At 46.6% G+C, this 18,262-nt stretch overlaps 1 protein-coding gene across 2 annotated transcripts in view; it reads right to left on the bottom strand.

Moving 5' to 3' along the window:
* Positions 1-6,618: 6,618 nt before the first annotated feature.
* LOC135374222 (zinc finger protein 431-like) overlaps positions 6,619-18,262 on the bottom strand; it is a 52,800-nt gene continuing 41,156 nt past the window's right edge. The window contains exons 11-12 of one of the 2 annotated variants that reach the window (XM_064607224.1): positions 8,514-8,699; positions 6,619-8,411 (exon numbers count right to left, since the gene is read on the bottom strand). In XM_064607224.1, coding sequence (XP_064463294.1) covers positions 7,552-8,411; positions 8,514-8,699 — 1,046 coding nt within the window. In that variant the 3' untranslated portion in view covers positions 6,619-7,551. The remainder of the gene's footprint in view (positions 8,412-8,513; positions 8,700-18,262) is intronic. The other variant, XM_064607225.1, reaches the window with a different exon arrangement.

Below are 18,262 nucleotides of genomic sequence, written 5' to 3'. Positions count from 1 at the left end.
TCCTCCTCAGGACTCCTCAGGACTGTAGTGCAAACGATCCAGACATCGTAGTTGGGGGCATGCTCTCAGGGCCAGATGGCCGCCAGTCCGCCAGTGGGCCACCGAACAGATTCTCCACATAAACGAATTGGAATTGACTGCAGCCTTTCTGGGACTCAAGACCCTAACATCGGGGTGTGTTCTACTCCAACTCGACAACAGGGCAGCGATCAATCGAATGGGGAGCACTCGCTCAGTCCGTCTCATTGTACATCTCTCTTATGTACAAACTAAATAAACTCAATATTGGTAACAACGTGTTGATTCCTAACCTATCGATACCAGTTCGTTTCTGCCAATAACCATGACTCAACCCTACTTCCAGTTGCCTCCTGTGCACCTCAGGGGTCTGTACTCGGTCCACTACTCTTTCTTATATATCAACGATCTCCCTGATTCAGTTAAGTCATCCATCAGGCTATTTGCTGACGACTGTGTTGTTTATCGTGAAATCATAAGTGACACGGACATAGAAATCTTACAATCTGATTTGGCAGCAATCACGTCATGGTGTCAGAAGTGGCCAACGACTCTCAATATTAACAAATGTAAACACTTGAGATTTACACGCGCTCAGCACTTAATTGTCCACACCATATTACCTTAATAACATACAGTCAGAGCAAGTAACATCTTATAAATACCTTGGAGTTATTTAACAGGCAACTTATCATGGAAAACACATGTCGAGTACATTACTAACAAAGCTAATCGGACACTTGGTTACTTGAAGCGTAACTCTGCCCGCGTCCCTAGCCACCTTAAACTAACTCTCTATACGTCTCTAGTTAGACCCCAACTTGAATATGCCTGTGTAGTGTGGCACCCTCATCTTTTCTCGCTCACCAAATCACTGGAACAAATACAGAACAGGGCTGCACGTTTCATACTTAGTAATTTCCATCGCACGTCGAGTGTGACATTAATAAAACAACATTTATCGCTATTGACACTTGAAGCACGACGAAAAATCGCCCCCCTCGCAATGTTTCACAAAATCTACTTTCACAACCTTGCACTTAAACGTGAATTAATATCTCCCTCGCATTACAAGTCAGCTAGATTAGATCATCTGCATAAAGACCTTGTCCCGTCTGCTGTGACGAACGCGTTCGCCAATTCATTTATCCTCCGCTCATCAGCTGCTTGGAATCACCTTCCCTCAACAATCTGTAACATTACTTCCATCATGCAGTTCCATGTCGCACTAACGGATCTTTAGTTCTACCTCGATTTGTTTTGCTTATGTGTGTGTACGAGTAGCGCGCTCCTATTATTACATTATTGTATTACAACCCGCTCCCCTCTGCAGTGTATACCTTGAGGGTAACATAAATAAATAAATAAATATGATAGCGCTGCAATTGTGGTCTTGGTGCCTGAATCGGGGTCTAACAGTGAGGGCCCAATATATCCCAGGCAGCCTCAATATCAGGGCAGATCAAGTGTTCATTTCGACAGCAGCAGCCGGAAGTTACACACACAGGTTTTTCAGACTTTCACACTTTAGTCAGTCTTTGGGGACGCATCCTTGTGGACCGCTTTGCCGATCTCTAAAATTACCAAGTCCCACATTATTACAGTCGGAAGCCAGATCCAGGAGCCGCGGGTATAGATGCCTTCGCTCAGTCATGATCGGGACCAGGCATCTATGCCTTCCCTCCCTTCAGCCTAGTGAGCCACTGTCTTCAGCAGATGCTGAGCTCGGACTCCTCGATTATCCTGGTGGCTCCAATTTGGCCATCTCAACCTTAGTATCCATCCCTACTTCGTTGCGCCTCCCAGGAACCCTGTGTTATTCCATCCCTTCCAGACCTCCTTGTCAATCCGCTGGGCCTAGTACACCCCCTGATCGGCCAGGGCCTTCAGCTGGCAGTGCGGCACCTGTCCAGCAGCTCGCTCTGCAGACAAGCCTTTCTGAGGATGCTGTCTCGCTCATCGCTGCTTCCTGAAGGACAAGATCAATGCGGGCATACGACTCCTATTGGCGGAAATGAAATAGCACGTGTGGTGAAAGGGCGGTCAATTCCCTTTCTCCCCCTCTGAACCAGGTTCTTAATTTCTTGGCACATTTACGTTTCAGTGAGCACTTAGCATACAGGACAATTTGTACCTACCGGTCAGCTTTACCGCAGACAATTGGCCATTGTGATGGCTAGCTTCTGGGGGAGCATCCAGCGGTCACAAGGCTACTCGAGGTGCTTTTAACCTGAATCCCCCTCGTCCCCGTTACTCCTCAACCTGGCCAGTGGAAGTAGTCACAGCTCTCATCTCTTCCTTAGGTTCGTATGACTCTCTCGCCCTGCGTCTCTTGACCTACAAATTGCCAATGTTGTTGGCTTTGACCTCTGCAGGTCGCTCGGCAGACCTCCGATTGCTGTCACTACAGGGCATCAAGCGTCAGGAGTCTGGCTGGGAACTGATTATGAACGGGCTGCGGAAGACTTCTCGTGCATACAAACCCTGGCCATCAGTCTTTGTCCCAGCCTTACGTCATGATCCACTTCTCTGTCCTGTGAGCTGTCTTCAGTCTTACAATGCACGTACCTTCCCCCATCGTGGTGGAGCAATGCAAATTCTCCTGACCACTCAGAGACCTTTCAAGCCAGCAGCCCGCGATACGATAGCACAGTGGTTGAAACGGCTCCTGGCAATGGCTGGTGTTGACACTTCAATCTTTAAGGCTCACTCCACGCGAGGAGCTGCTACCTCCAAAGCACAGACTAAGGAGGTTTATGTAGCGGAAATCATGGAAGTGGCGGATTGGTCCTCAAACACAGCCTTCAATCGCTTCTACCGTCGAAACACTTGCGCGAGAGCAAACTTTGGCACCCAAGTCCTGTCCTAACCCTGAAGTTAAGCTTTGAACAAGCAGTTGTAAACCCTGATAGTAAGTGTCGATCGTAGCCGAAGTATAATTACCTGTTATGGAGAACGGTACGTACCTGAAGTTAGAGCAGGAATTATACGAGGTGTAGAGACACTATCAGGGGGTCTTCCCGCCCATGTATGTATATCCCACCCAAGTTAATATTTCTGGGTTGGTTTCTCTGTTTTGTCGTTGCAGGCCATGGGTACCGGTAGGACATGCCTAATCTGGAAATAAAATTTTTGTCTTCTCCACTTACTTTGGTGTCTTCGCTGTAATTTCTTCACTCTGACAGCCCGCAGTTCGAACGACAAGGGGAGATTAGGGAAGGATGCTTATAGTGAAGGTGGTGCCATCTGGGGTCTGCCAATTAAAACTTTAGCTTTTAACTTGATGCCCGACCAGCAAAAAGAGGAAAAAGCACTTGTAAACCCTGATAGTAAGTGTCTCTCTACACCTCGTATAATTCCTGCTCTAACTTCAGGTAAGTACCGTTCGCCAGAACAGGTAATTATCCATTCTAAAGTTGGACTTCTTTTGTCAGTATGTCTGCCGCTAAGATGTGGTCGAGCGTCTTCATCTTGTCCTGAGCCGGATGTGCTTGCAACCATTCCAGGCGGTGAACTTGACAGGCTTCCTCCACGATGCCACGAATAAATTCGCTAAGTTCTTCGTTTTTTGTTTTTCCTTGTCGACGAGAAACGCAGAATAAACCACACATGGCGTTTTCCACGTATCGGTCAGAATGATGACGCAAGCGCACTGCACGCTGCCTTTATACAGCATTTTCGGGAAGCCTCAGAATAGCAGAAGTGCTTGCTGGCAGAACTGATGGGCCGGAAGAACCGCTTGTTGGAACAGACTGCCGGTATTATACATATTTTAACTATGAAACGACATTGAATAAAGAACGGGCAAAGGTGTGTATATGAATAAAAGTATGCCACGAAATGCAAATTTTTGGCCACCCGTAGCGTTTTTCTTGCTATTTGCCTGTGTTCGCTGTCGTTACTAGGCCTAACAGGGACGACGAAACATAGTATTTTCAGGTAAGCATCGACACTGGAGCGTAATCTAAATGTGATTTGCAAGATAACTGCAACAGAATGTACACTTACGGAATAAAATTGAACTAATTTGTGAAAAAATTTGTCATGAAATCCTCGCTTCGCCGTTCCAAGCTACTCCGCCATTTTCGGGAAAATTTTGGTGTCATGGCGGTCCGCATAGGAAACAGCAGCCAATGAAAAACGCTGAACTTGATTGACAGGTCGAGACTCTTTTTTAGGCTCCTCCTAATGGCCAGACTCCCTTTGGCATACACGGCACTGGTGGAAGGAGAGAGCGAAACCGAAACGGGGAGCGCTCGTGAAGAGATGACCGCTGGATGCCGGCCGGGCGCAGAGTGCGCTAGGAGCGCGAGCGAGCATGCATAGCGGCCGCGGTGAGGCGCTTAAGTCAGAGGAGGCACAGTAAACGGGTTTCGCCGCCGCGAAAATAGTGTCGCCGCTGCCATTTCCCGCCAAATTCCGGCTAATTACTTGTCATTGGCTCCGGTCCCCCACGTGACCTTTCTCGATCATGATTGGCTGAGACTCATTTAACCGGTGGATTCGCCCGCGTTCGTTTCTCTGAGGCGCCGACCCATCTAACCGTTGTGGGCAGACCTGTGATTTCGTTTCGTGGATTTCGAAGATGTTCGAGCCATGGACAAACGCCTGAATGAAAGGTAGACAAACGTATGATGCATGTCAGTGATCAGACGTTTAATACTGTCGCCTAACTGTGTGCATGGAGGTACGCCTTGTCCCGTATTACATCACTTTCTGCCGGTTATCAGTCATGATCTCGTTGATGATTCTGCGTGGCGTTACTTGTTGCGTTTTGTGCCGCTATTTGAATGTGTCTGATGTTTAATACACTGGTGTGCATGAAAAGGAAAACAGCATGCATCGCGTACGCCGGGCTCCTCGAATTTTGTCATTAGTCGACATTAGGCGCGTAACGGTTTACACTTACATAGCGTATTCAGCCAATTAATGTTGCCTGTGTTCAGGTTTACAATATCATTAACAGGTTCCTTTTTTTTTTCATTTAGACGCCGACGGCTGTTCGTGGCCCTGCGATCCGCGAGCATGTGGCCCCTGTCACCTGAAAATTCTACAGTTGTGCTGGGATGAAGCGGATGGCTTCTGCGACTCATCACGTGCTATATATGTGTATAATAATATCTACTTTCTCCAAACCGAATAGGTTCCCTTAAGGATTGTATAACATGATAGTCACGCTTTCTGTTGCTCGGCACTATTTATTCTTTATTTATTCTACAGTATTCTGTAATAATCGTGTAGATTTACTTGCATTCAAATGTTGCTTCTTGTTTATATGTTTACCGTGTCAATAAATTTGTACATGTGAATTCCTTCGTCTTCTGGATTTTCATTTTCTGCTGCTCGATAATATTAGCAGATGGCCTGGCGAAGCGCTCGGAACAGGGGGGGGGGAGAGAATTCGAGTGAGAGGGTATGGAGAGGGCACGCAGCACGCATGCGCAGCTCGATCAGCCAGAGCGCGCTTTTTGGCGCCGTTTTCCGGTTACTTTGTCGTGATTCGTTACGGATCACGTGGTCAAGGGGGCGGTGGTTTTCGTGGCGAAACTGTGGTAGCTACAGCTGCACTCCACTGCTTAAGTCACTTACGCGCTGGCTCTTGTGTAGTGCGTACGTGCGGTCGGTCGCTCCGCTGTCCTCGCGCTGCTTCAGTTGAGACTTGACAGTCGTCGGGATCGGACGCGCTGTCGCCGCGGGGCAAATGCTGAGTGATTTGCCATGCCTAATGTTTCCGCGTTGTTTTACCGCGCACGTGTTAAGCCTTTTGTCGCATGTTTGCTGTAATGGATAGGCCTTATTCCTGGTACACACATGTTTAGACTTGTTTAGCGGTGACCAGTAGCGGCCTTTTGTTCGCGTTGTCGCATGTTTAGCATTGTGTGCCAAGCGTTTTGCGGTTCCCGCCTTGTGTTAGCCATTGAACTTTGTAGTGTTGTGCGGTAAGGCTGTAGCCTAATCAATCACCTTAAGCCTTTCCCCTGATGTGTAGCGTTTTCTGCGTGCTGACGCATGTTTGCCGTAGCGGTTAGGCCTTTTCTCCGCGCTCTCGCATGCCGAGACTTGTTGAGCGTATTGCAATTTTACCTGCCGCTAGTATCTTGTTCTCTGTCTTTCTCGCATAGAGCTATATGATGGTGGCACCATCTGGTGTGATGCTTTGCAACTAGGTGGCCACCTGTTGTCGATCTCTGCAACTACCGGCCGTCAACAACCAACATGGCGGGTGCTGGTCACTGTGGTGTTCCTGAGCGGTTTCTTCGCCACAGCGTCGTTGGTTTTCGAATAAATTGTTTATCTCCACTCTATTTCCATAGATTTTTTCTTTTTTCATGGACACTCGTTGTCCACAACTGATCTGAACACGATTTACATGCTCCCCAATTAGTGTGGTGACTCACTGGATGATGCTGATTACTGTGGGGGTCCCAATTAGCTCGAATTACTATTAAACAGTGTTTAAGGCAAGTTGTGGGCTAAGAGTGTCCATCCCATAATTCTGGTTAGCAGTTGTGAGCAAATGTGACGGTGTCTCTTCATTGTTTGTTTCTCGGCACTGTTCTTATGTTTCACGTGTGTCACAACCTAACTCTTTTTATCTTCCTTTCGTCCATGCGTGCGAGTTTCAAAATGTCAAACACAAGTAAAATATGGCGGGAGACAGATTGTGTCAGCATTCTCCTATCTGCGCATCAGCATGTTCTGCATGTGTCTGGGTCCAGCACACAGGACAGCTCAGGGCTTGCGCACTTTCACGTGTATGTGGCTTCTGCGCACTTGCATGGTTGCCATCACAAGTGTATCCTGGCTACATGTTAAGCCACAGGTTATGGCCCTGACTGAACTAGCCCTAGCAGCTTCTTTAACTGTGTGTGTGCCTGCTCTACATGAACTCTGCAAGGTTGCACTTGTATGGCTTCACACCCATGTAGGTCTTCTTGTTACAATGCAGGTTTCTGCTGTGCCTCCGGTCAGCAGAACAGAGAATACTGTTTTCTGGCTTCTCGCCTGTGGCCGTCCGCTTGTGATATTCTGCAGGACAGAGACCGCACTTGTATCGCACCACAAGTTCGTGCTGTGGATGAACACTGCAAGACTGATGTTGCAATTTTATGGCTGCTCACCCGTGTGTGTTCGCTTGTGACATGACAAGGTTGTGCACTTTCTGAACCCTGCTGGACAGAGATTGCACATGTATGGCTTCTCGCCCGTGTGTGTCTGCATATGCTGCTGTAGGTTCCCGCGCCTGCTGAACTTCGCAGGGCAGACATCGCACTTGCATGACTTCTCACCCGTGTGTGACCGCTTGTGCTGCTGTAGGGTCCCGCTCTGGCTGAATACTGCATGGCAGACATCACACTTGTATGGCTTCTAGTTCGTGTGTGTGCGCTTGTGATGCAACTGTCCGCTCTGACTGAACTTCGCAGGGCAGACATCGCACTTGTATGACTTCTCACCCGTGTGTGACCGCTTGTGATGCTGTAGGGTCCCGCTCTGGCTGAATACTGCATGGCAGACATCGCACTTGTATGGCTTCTAGCTCGTGTGTGTGTGCTTGTGATGCCATAACTGTCCGCTCTGACTGAACTTCGCAGGGCAGACATCGCACTTGTATGACTTCTCGCCTGTGTGTGTCCGCTTGTGATGCTGTAGGTTCCCACTCAGGCTGAACTCTGCATGGCAGACATCACACTTGTATGGCTTCTCCCCCGTGTGTGTCCGCTTGTGCTGCTGCAAGTGAGTACTCCGGCTAAACTCCGCAGGGCAGACATCGCACTTGTGTGGCTTCTCACCCGTGTGTGTCCGCTTGTGATGCTGTAGGTTCCCACTCAGACTGAACTCTGCATGGCAGACATCGCACTTGTATGGCTTCTCACCCGTGTGTGTCCGCTTGTGCTGCTGCAGGTGCCCCCTCTGACTGAACTCCGCAGGGCAAACATCGCACTTGTATGGCTTCTCGCCCGTGTGTGTCCGCTTGTGCTGCTGTAGGATCCCGCTGTGGCTGAACTCCGCAGGGCAGACATCGCACTTGTATGGCTTCTCGCCCGTGTGCGTTCGCTTGTGACACCTTAGGTATCTTTTATGACTGAACACCGCTGGGCAGACACTGCACTTGTATGGCTTCTCGCCCGTGTGTGTCTGCTTGTGCTGCTGCAGGCGAGCACTCCGGCTGAATTCCGCAGGGCAGACATCGCACTTGTGTGGCTTCTTGCATGAATCTGTCCGCTTGTGCTGCTGTAGGTTCCCGCTCAGGTTGAACTCTGCAGGGCAGACATCGGTCTTGTATGGCCTCTTGTCAGGATACTTCGCCACGTGGTTCTTGTCACTTCCAGACCACGAGAATGCAGAGGGACAGGTGTTGCACCCAGAACCCTTCTCTCCCTTCTGAACATCCACTAGAAGAGCAGTGGGACACTTTTCAGACTCATTGTGATAGTGTGCAAACATGTGGCATTCGAGGCTGGCTTTTGACATGCATGCAATTGCACATGGCTTACTCTGGTCTCGATGTCGCTCGAAGGACTGGTCATTCATAGTGACTAGTGCAGTGGTGCCGGGCTGCAGTTCAACTGTTGTTGTGCTGATCTTGAACTGTGCACTTGAAGTGCAACCTGAATATTCTTGATCACGAGTGCCTCTGGGCTTGTCCTTAATATGGAGCGTATCCGTACTTTTTCTTGCGTCTGAAATTTCATTAATCGGACATTATGAGAGCATGCCAGTCCAGGCGCATCTCTGATTACCGATCTTTGAAAAACTAGGTGGCACAACATTCGCATTGCCTTCTCACACTGTTCGCATTCCAACTCCACAAATAATCCCCAATGTGCACGATTGAGGCCGCAAGCTCAAAGCAGCTTGCCCCACACTCCGGTATTTGCTGAGAGGTAAAGTGTAGCACTTTCGGACAAAACAACGTGAACTGGATCTGGGACAGCCACAGCATTTTGTTTCGTTTCTTTTCTTGTATGAGTATTTTTGTTTCGTTGTAATATAATTAGGTTATGCTTATTTTTCTCGAATCAGTGATGACTGTACTCTGTTGTGCAATTTTTAGTAAATCTTCATATTGCTCGAATACCTCAAAGCTGTACTTGTGCATACTGCGTACTTAGGGTTCGTTGTTTTTGAGTTATACCGGATTTTTCACGATAGTTTCCTCCGAACAAGATTTCCAAAACTCGGGTAAAAGACGACATCTACCCAAAATCCTTGTGGTCCTCCAACTCGCCGTACTAGGTATACCTTCGGAAAAGTGAATCATAATATCAGCAAAGAGAGCTATTTGTGACAACCTATTTTTCTTCCTTTTATAATCCCGTCCTGCAGGGGTCAAAGACGAGGTTTTTGTGGAGCTCAAGTAAATATTTGAATACCGCTGTCATTCACTGCCCAAGTTCCCAGCGGAAATATAAAGACACTTGTTTCTCGTCCCAGTGTCACAGCAGTGGCTCGTTTCGTATGCCTTTCGTTTTACCCGAAAATTCCCCGATAACATATCAAACAGAGCTCGTAGCGCCTGATTTCTTCCCGAATTGTCGTGTGCAAATGGCACCCGATTATCCCCCCCTCCCCCCAGAATTTGAAAAATCATAAAACCTGAAAACAAAGAACCCTATGTGTACTGTGCTGGTGGTGATCGATTACTACAGATGATAGTACTGGCAATACAGAGAGAGATGGAATTATGAAATGGGGCTTGCCAGCTATGAGTCTGAGCTCTAGTCAAATGCCAACTGAAAGTGTCATGAAATGGTGAGAAGTTATTACATACGATCAGAGGTCGCTTGTCAGGATGGTTTCTCGGAGGATGTCAACTTGCTGTACTAGCAGTTCTATAATATGCTACGGCATGTTTTCAGATGCGTGTTTCAAGTGCACGCACTAATATATAAAAGGGACGTTGATCTCGTTCATTTTTTAACCTATTCTTCAATTCGATCTCTATGCAATTTGATATCAACTTTCGCATTCCTGTCACAGTCCAATTCCGGAGTCAGCTCAAAAACTTAGCACGTCTTACCACTTTTCCGTTGAAAGTACCATGCTGGGACTGCAACACAACAACAACAAAAAAACCTTCACTATAAAATAATGAACCCCTTAATTATCGATTGTACGTCTGATGCATTTGATTCGAAGTTTCGGATTATTGTAACTGAGAGTGGTGTCCTGGGAACGCCATGGGTATTTCAATGGGGGGGGAGGGGAGTGTCCGGTAGTTCATGAACGTGCGCAACGGTTTATTAGAACGAGATTGTCTGGCCGCACCACACTACAGACTGGCTCAGAAGTGCCGGCTGTGCTGCTGGCGTGTCAGGGATATTTACTTATTAAATGTTAAGTGTTAAGTGTACTTATTGCTCATAAGTGCGTGTCTCAATAAAGTGATCCTTCCGCACTAGGAAAGAGGAAGCAAGGAACCAATCCGTGTAATGGTATGCGCAAATGTAACCGACACAAAACGATGCTGCTTACTCGCCGTAAGAAAGGAAGCCTTGGATGATGTAAAACCCCGAGACTAGGGAGCACGGGGGGCCAGACAGAACGCTATGTCTGAGAACTGAACTCACAGCTGAAAACTTTCCTTCACAGCCCACAATTGTGTACACAACAGAAGGAATGAAAAACCACACAGTTGAGGTGCAAATAAGAGGTCAATAAACCTCTACCCGACAAACGTCATCATGATGTTGGTAGACAGACCGAAACCAAAACAGATCGGAAGGGGAAAGCTGGGTTCCATGAATTAGCAAAAAGCAGTCATAACACACCGCATGACACTGCAAAAGCCAGCGATTGTTGAACCAGTCATGATACATTTGCGAAATCATAAAAGTCTCAGTCATGGCATGACTGAATACAAACTGAATACATTTACCGTATTTTCACGCGTATTAGCCGCGGCTTATGTGAGATTTTTTTGTTTTTCGCGGACGCTCTGCGGCTTATCTGATGGCTATTTTTCCCTGGTATTTTCCCCATACCCCGGATTAAACGAAAGGGCCGACGGTGCCTCATGTTTTTCGGAGCAGGACCGCCCTGCCAGTGCACGAACAATACCGAACAGGGGCGGGTCCACATTCGAGTGGACTGACCTTCCGAATACATTCCCCCACCCAGCTTTAACAAAAGGGGTGACAGTGATTAATGTCTCCTGGAACACCACTAACTTGTCAATCCACGAAAAACACGCAACAAGGGCACAATCCGATCTTAGTAGAACACTAGAGCTGACCTCCTTTGTTATACATTATGCCGACCCCGGAATGTGGACCACAGGATTTATGGCCTTCCCTACGGTCCCCTTTGTCGGCAGACCCACAGGAAGGGTTCAATACACCTGACATCGGGATAAAACGTGGTCAGCTAAGCGTCAGTTCTCATTTGACCAGAGCAGCAGCATTCGTGGACACGGGCACAACAGTTAGAGGTGAGGCATGGCTCCAACGCGGAGGCACAGCTACGACACCGGCTTCAAACTAAAAGTAGTCGACGTCGCGCACCAGTACGGGAATAGGGCAGCTGGCAAGGAGTACGGCGTCGACGAGCGTTGAGCGTCTCTATTGATTTTGTTTGTGGAAGCGTCGCGTCGTATTACCCGCGGCTTATCTGCAAAAACATTTTCAAAATGTATCTAAAAACGAGTCCTGCGGCTTATCTGCGGTGCAGCTCATACGCGTGAAAATACGGTACACGTGTTGCTTGGATTAAATTGGGTAGCGATTGAATTAAATTGGTTGGTGTCTGGATTAATTTGGTTCACCACTGGATTAAATTGGGTAGCGCTTGGATTAAATTGAGTGACCAATGGGTTAAAATGAGCGGTAAAACCTGTAGATTATAGTCCTGTTGCGCTGGGCCAGGTGGCGCAGCAAACCTTGTGTGTCAGCGCCGCTAGTGGCGACCTTTTCAACACACGGCCGCTCCCTAGCAGACGACACTCGGTCTACGCTGGCTAACTTGCTGTGGCGTTATCGTTTATCATCTGTTTTCCGGATAGAAAAAAGTCGAAAGGATCGACAAATTATTTCTAAAAATGTCGCTGAAACATGTGTACAATGCGCGGCACGATGCACATATGCAGAACGCGTGTATGTCGCGAATGATGCTGTTTGTTAGGGCGTTTAGTGTGCTTCTCTGGTGCACTGGGGGTGCCAAAGTATAAATTTCATTCTGAGAAAACAAGAACGTGGCAAAGATGAATTCGCAGGGTGCTCATCGAATTCAATGGGGACTTAACAAAACGCTCGCCGTTATAATTGAAGATAGTTGAACAATATTAACGGGACATCTAAAAGAAACACAAACTGTTTTGTGGTTCAACACCCAAATAGTTGCTCTTTCCTGGGACCTCTGAGCAAACTTCTCGACTATTTAGATTTGGAATCAGCTATCATATGTCTGCCTCGTTCAAACATTGTTGTGCACATATACACGAGGCTATATATTGTATATGTATATGTTTGTAAGAGCTCCAAAGAGCTCCGGCTATATTTTTCCTTGTATATGTATACGTGTATATGGAGTTTCTGGTGACGACGACCCAGTGAAAGAATTGATAAAAACAAGTGAGCTGGTGTGTGTAATTCATGACAGTAAGACCCGGAGACTAGGAATTAACGACGAAAACAGACACATACAGATGTCTCCAAACTCTGTCTGTGTGTGTCTGTTTTCGTCGTCCCTAGACTCGAGATCTTACTGTCACGCAGCGACAATTATCCGAAGCATCGGTTGCACAGTCGACCTTTAAGATAAAAAGCAGAAAACTGCAAAGCAAGTACAAGAAAACGAAAAGTATATCTGGTCAAAGTTTTTGTGTTCTATTTCATGAGAACGGATGCCGATATTTGTTTACTGTAATAATTATATGAAGGCAGAAAAATAGGCGATGTCAAGTTGCCGGTGATGAGTAAATCAAAGAGTGATATTAAACGGTAGGAGCAACTTATTTATTTACACATGGTAACAAGTCTTTCGTGTACGAGACTGCACTTCTTCAGGTTACACAATAATAATTATACGTGGATATTACATAGCCGCAATGTAAGTCTATGACTGAAAACGGTAAACGGCGGCAGCAGTCAGGAATAATTTTTTCAGGGCTTCATATTTTAAGAATTAGCTAGTTCTGGAGTACGAAAGACAATACAACCGCCTGCATATCGCCGGCTGCCGGAATAGCGCTGCCAGTCGGGGACATTTCTTTCGGGAACATCTTTTCCGGGGACTTTTCTTGGGCGGGCAAGTTTTTGCCGTAGCCATCTTCTTGCTGCTATGCGTACGACACAACAGCAGTTTGCGATTTTTTGTAGAGTTCGATTCCATTCAAGTGAAGTTCGATTTCGAAAAAAAAGAAAAAGAAACGGCGCACTCTTTGACGCGTCCTACCCGTTGCTATCAGTTATGCATACGGGGCGAGAGCGGCCGCATGTCGTAGCATTCCGACGGTAGGGGTCAGAGTGGCGCTCCAGTCGCCCTCCTCAAACTTTAGCGCAACAGCCCTATAACGACATGTCATGGAATCCCTTCCCAGCGCCGCATTTGGAAGCTAGCGTGGCGCTACTCATCGTCCCAGTTATTGCTTCCTCAACTTCTACAATACTTTGTACTTCAGCTTACCTTAGTATTTCTGTACAAGCGGTGGATATTCCACGGAAGATGTTTCATTCTGAGGTTGATCACCATCATTCTACGCTTTTCCCTAGGAACTATTACTGTCGTCTGCTATGGTAGTTGTACGTACGCTTCTGCGCGTTCAGACTTCAAATTTCCATCGTTCAATCGCATGGAGGAATGCCCAATCGTGATGCAGATCTCGCGTGCCGATGAGTTTGTGCCCCTAGGTGATTGTGCGGACGGGCTCCTCATAGGGGTTGCCGTTATAATCTAGTAGGTCGTGGTTGCCACTGACTATAGGTGGTGTTGGTTGGGGTTAAGATCCCGAAGTACTGGCACAGCGAATATTGCAATTGATGCTGCTCTGACATTCCAGCCCTCACTGGCGCCAGTGAGGCAGCGGACGAGAAGTCACGTGCTTAAAGGTACTGTAAAGCAGTAGACCAGCATGATATGCCGGTGATGTGAGTAGAGACTTTGTTGCTTCTAAATACCATATGCGGAACCATACGACCGACAACGCGCTATAAATATTTTTAATTTGCCATGAAAAATGCGGCGTAGTGGAGCGGTGCGACGCCTGGTGTCAAACAACCCCCTGTACAGCGGGCAACACTGAAAATTGGTATTACACACTATTACATCGGAACTTCGTTATTTTAGTAACCATATTATTAGTTTCCCTGTTTACCTATGCATTCTGAAACCCCTGTTAACAGTGTTTTTTGCGAAGTAACCCAGCGCTGGCCCCTGTTCGATGGAGGCTCCCCCTACACTGCTGCGCCTGCGCGCTCCTTCTGTTCGCGGCCTCTTTCCAACGAACGAACTCTCTCTGTGAACCTCTGTGAACAAACAAGTCCCAACGCTCTCTGGCTTCTTGAACGTCTGACACATTTTTTTCAACAGCTCAGCATTTCATTTCAGTTCGCTTATCCGTTTATCCTCAGATGTGGATCGTTGTGTGGATTGTAAGGGCGGATTATATGGTGGATTGTTATGTCGGGCCCAGTGTTATACGCATGCAATGTGGTTGCCGCCGTATGTGGCAGGAGTACGATTCATTTCGAATACCTAGTACAGTGTTGCCCATAATCTTTAATTGTAATTTTCTAAATAATTGCACCGTCGATTGGAATGAAACTTGCGCAGTTTTTGTCCAGGTGGCTTGGACTATCGAATAGCCACCCTAAATGACATTTGGTCGGTGCTGCTTTACAGTACCTTTAACGGCTGCCAATGGGAATGGACGCAACTCTGAGCTGTGTGGAGCGCACACATTGCTCGGGAGTGCGTTTAGGGGCTTGTCTCTCGCTAAGTACGACACGGAGAAGAGTACCTTTATCTTCAGTATATTCCAGCATACGGTACAAGGCTCCCATGAAGTAACCCGTGAACCACATCCACGAAGGTGTTCCAACATCTTTAAAGTTCAGATATGCCGATTTTGAAGTGCCGCAGAACTGAGCGATACTCGCGCTGTGTGTTCGTTAGCGAAGACTGAATATGTGTGCGAAATGTCTTGGTCCAACTGTTCGTAGTTTTTTAGGAAACATTTTTTTTAGTTCTCAAGCCCGTCCGTCAGACCGTCGGCAAACCCTGCGCACTGGCGCACCGACGTCACTGCTCTCGGTTTATCTGTCTTTGGCTTGGCATGAACTCTTGGCTTGGCCGCTTGGCTTCTTTCGTTTCGTCCTCTGTGCATCGTACATCACGACCTACTACTATACTAGAGACCTGGACATCCGCAAAGCTCCCCTGAGGTAGTAGTTCTGGCAATCGCCGCTTGGCTATGGGATTTGGCGCTAGTTCGCACTATTCGTTACCACGTGACTTGCCGAAACCACGGCAATGCATGATGGGCTGAGTTGACAACGACGACGAAGCAGTGAGAGAGAGAATAGCGCGTGCTTAGCAACAGCTTGGTAGCACGAAAGACGGTGGCAAGGGCGGCAGCAACATTCCCTCTCCCCAATAATGCTATGTGGCGCTTGCAGTGGCCACTACCGTAACTATCCCATGACCCGGCTCTCCCATAGGCGATTGCCAATTGTCCAGGTCTCTAGTATAGAGTAGGTCGTGTCGTACATAAGCGAACAGCTGGTATGTTGTTGCTAAGCTGGAAACAAAGCATGTGAATATTTTTTGGGCACGGCGTCGTTTGGAAAGTGCATTTCCTTGTTCTGACCTTGCCTTTTATGGGCTGGAGCGATATGATACGTGATATGCCACAGCGTTAGTTGCGGTCTACCTCCACCAACAGGTATGACAATATGACGTTATAATTTGAGTATTCACCTATGTTCAACTTTTCATGTGCGCTCGCATGCAGACGTCTTGACACCACTCAAGCTCAATTGGTAGAGCCCTGGACCGGTAATCCAGAAGATGTGGGTTCGATCCCTACAGCTGGCTAACCTTTTCAGTGACTTTCATCTTTCGTCGTTGATATCTTAGGCAATTTGAGGCTTTGTTTGTATCTGCCCCTTCTATGTTGTTCCAGCCTCAGAACATCAGTTTCTCTCTTTTAAATCTGCCCTCAAAGTTACAACCTGTGCTTTCAGGGTGGAAAACAAAGGTCGCCATTCCGATTAGCTGCTATCTCTCAGTTCAAGCACTTTTGCTGTCTGGACACTGGTTCCTTTGGATGGGGTGTTACAAGCTTCACTGTCTGATATAGAAGGTACGTTACATTAGTTCAGTTAATCTGTCTTTTGCACATTTTTGTTACTGTTAGCTGGATTACTGTTGGACATACAATCCTTTGACACACCGAAGCTGATGTCGCCTCTGATAACGTTTGAGAATTTCCAGTGTCATCAACATCCATTGAGGAAGGTGTCTTTACTATCTGTGAATCTTTAATTGAAGAATAGCCCAGAATTCATGTTAACATTGTCTGCTCTTATTAATTCACTGTCTGTCTTATGAGAGCTAAGAAAAATGGAAACTATTTATTTGTCACAACTTCACACTGGATGTGGTACTGGATTGACATGTAAGCTAAATTACCTGGATTCTACAATAATTGTGTTGAACTTGGTGCATTACCGTGGGCAATGCCACATTCATTACATTTTTAGTGGGTCCGGTGCACAAATACTGTGTGCATACTGCATACATACATACTGTTCGATAGGCAAAAATACCTGAGCAGTGCTGTGTAGTCTTTTTACCCAAAGTCTATACTCTTACTGCAAAGTCACACTACGTAGAACAGCAATGTGCAGGTATGCTGCGATAGAGATTCACAGCAGAAAGAAGACTGTTGAGAGCATCTAAATTTTAATGAGACGAGACTTTCGTGCACATGGCTGCTCTTGTTAACATGAAGTTACAAAATCCCAGAATATATAAAACATGTTGTAATGTAGAGAGCGAGGGCTGGTACAGACATAAAAATAATTATACAAGCATATATAATAAAATAAAAAGGGGGTGCAACTCCTCCCTCAACTCCACTCGACAACTCAATAACTCTACTTGTTCTCTACCTTACAACATGTCTTATATATTCTGGAATTTTGTAACTTGATGTTAGACCTCAAGAAGTACAGCCTTCTGTGCGAAAGTCTTCTTTCTGTTGTGCACAATCATTATAAAGTAAACATGACTATCCATTTCTTGCCATTAAATGCTTTTTCTTTCTTTCTTTTTTTCTGCAGTGATGAGCAACCATAAGGACACAAGGCAGAAAGGGAGTCTCTTTGGGATGACAAACCCTCATCACCTCATGAGGATACAATGGTCGACGAATGGTTCATGTTCTCAAGCACATCGAAACTTCAACAAATAATTCATGAAAAAGCCAGTCAGTGCTAGCACCAGGAATTGAACGTGGACCGTCCTGCTACCAGTCAGAGATGTTACATTTCAGGCACTAATTGACTTTTGGTGAATTACTTGTTGGCTTTGTCCCCAGGTGGAGCTTGCCACAGCTCATTTGCCTATCTGTTAATGCTGTGGCGTGTGTTGCGTTTTTCTCTTTGTGTGTACCAGACTCGGAATGGTTAATCAGGTCGGGTACGTTTCATTTAGACATGGCAAACATAAAGTGGTGTTTCTCAACACAACTTAGCAGTGACCTTCATGCATTACTGCTACGGCCATTAAGCGTGAATGGAAAGCTGCACATTATGCATGATTTAAAACCCCAAGACTAGGGAACACGAAGGGACAGACACAAACACGTCCCTTTGTGTTCCCTAGTCTCGGGGGCTTTACATCATGCATCATCTTCACCAGCTCGCTTGCTACCTAGCCATTTTTTCTGCAAATTATGTTCACTCTACTTTTATCGTGTGCTATGTAATCTTGTTCAAGTTCTGTCAAATGAGCGTGTAATGCTATAAAAAAATTCAGTACACTCTATGTGGGTTGAATGGTAGCGCATGAATGCAGGAAGGAAACTGTCATGTTATGGCAAGTGTTTATGTATTGTACATTTAACTACTAATTTTATTGGTTAGCTTTCGCCGGCGTATCATGTCAAGCCATGTTATATTAATTTGGAACATGTTCTTCTTAGTAGCCAGAACAGCTGAAACACAGTGAGAACATAGCCCGTGTGTGTTTGTCTTTTCCACCGCAGCCCTTGGCTTTCCTCCCTGATGGCTACACATGTCAG

This window comes from Ornithodoros turicata, unplaced genomic scaffold (assembly GCF_037126465.1).
Source record: "Ornithodoros turicata isolate Travis unplaced genomic scaffold, ASM3712646v1 Chromosome48, whole genome shotgun sequence".
In the NCBI taxonomy this organism is placed as follows: domain Eukaryota; kingdom Metazoa; phylum Arthropoda; class Arachnida; order Ixodida; family Argasidae; genus Ornithodoros; species Ornithodoros turicata.
Note: the sequence above shows the minus strand (reverse complement) of the source record. Positions and strands in the feature narration are given on the sequence as shown.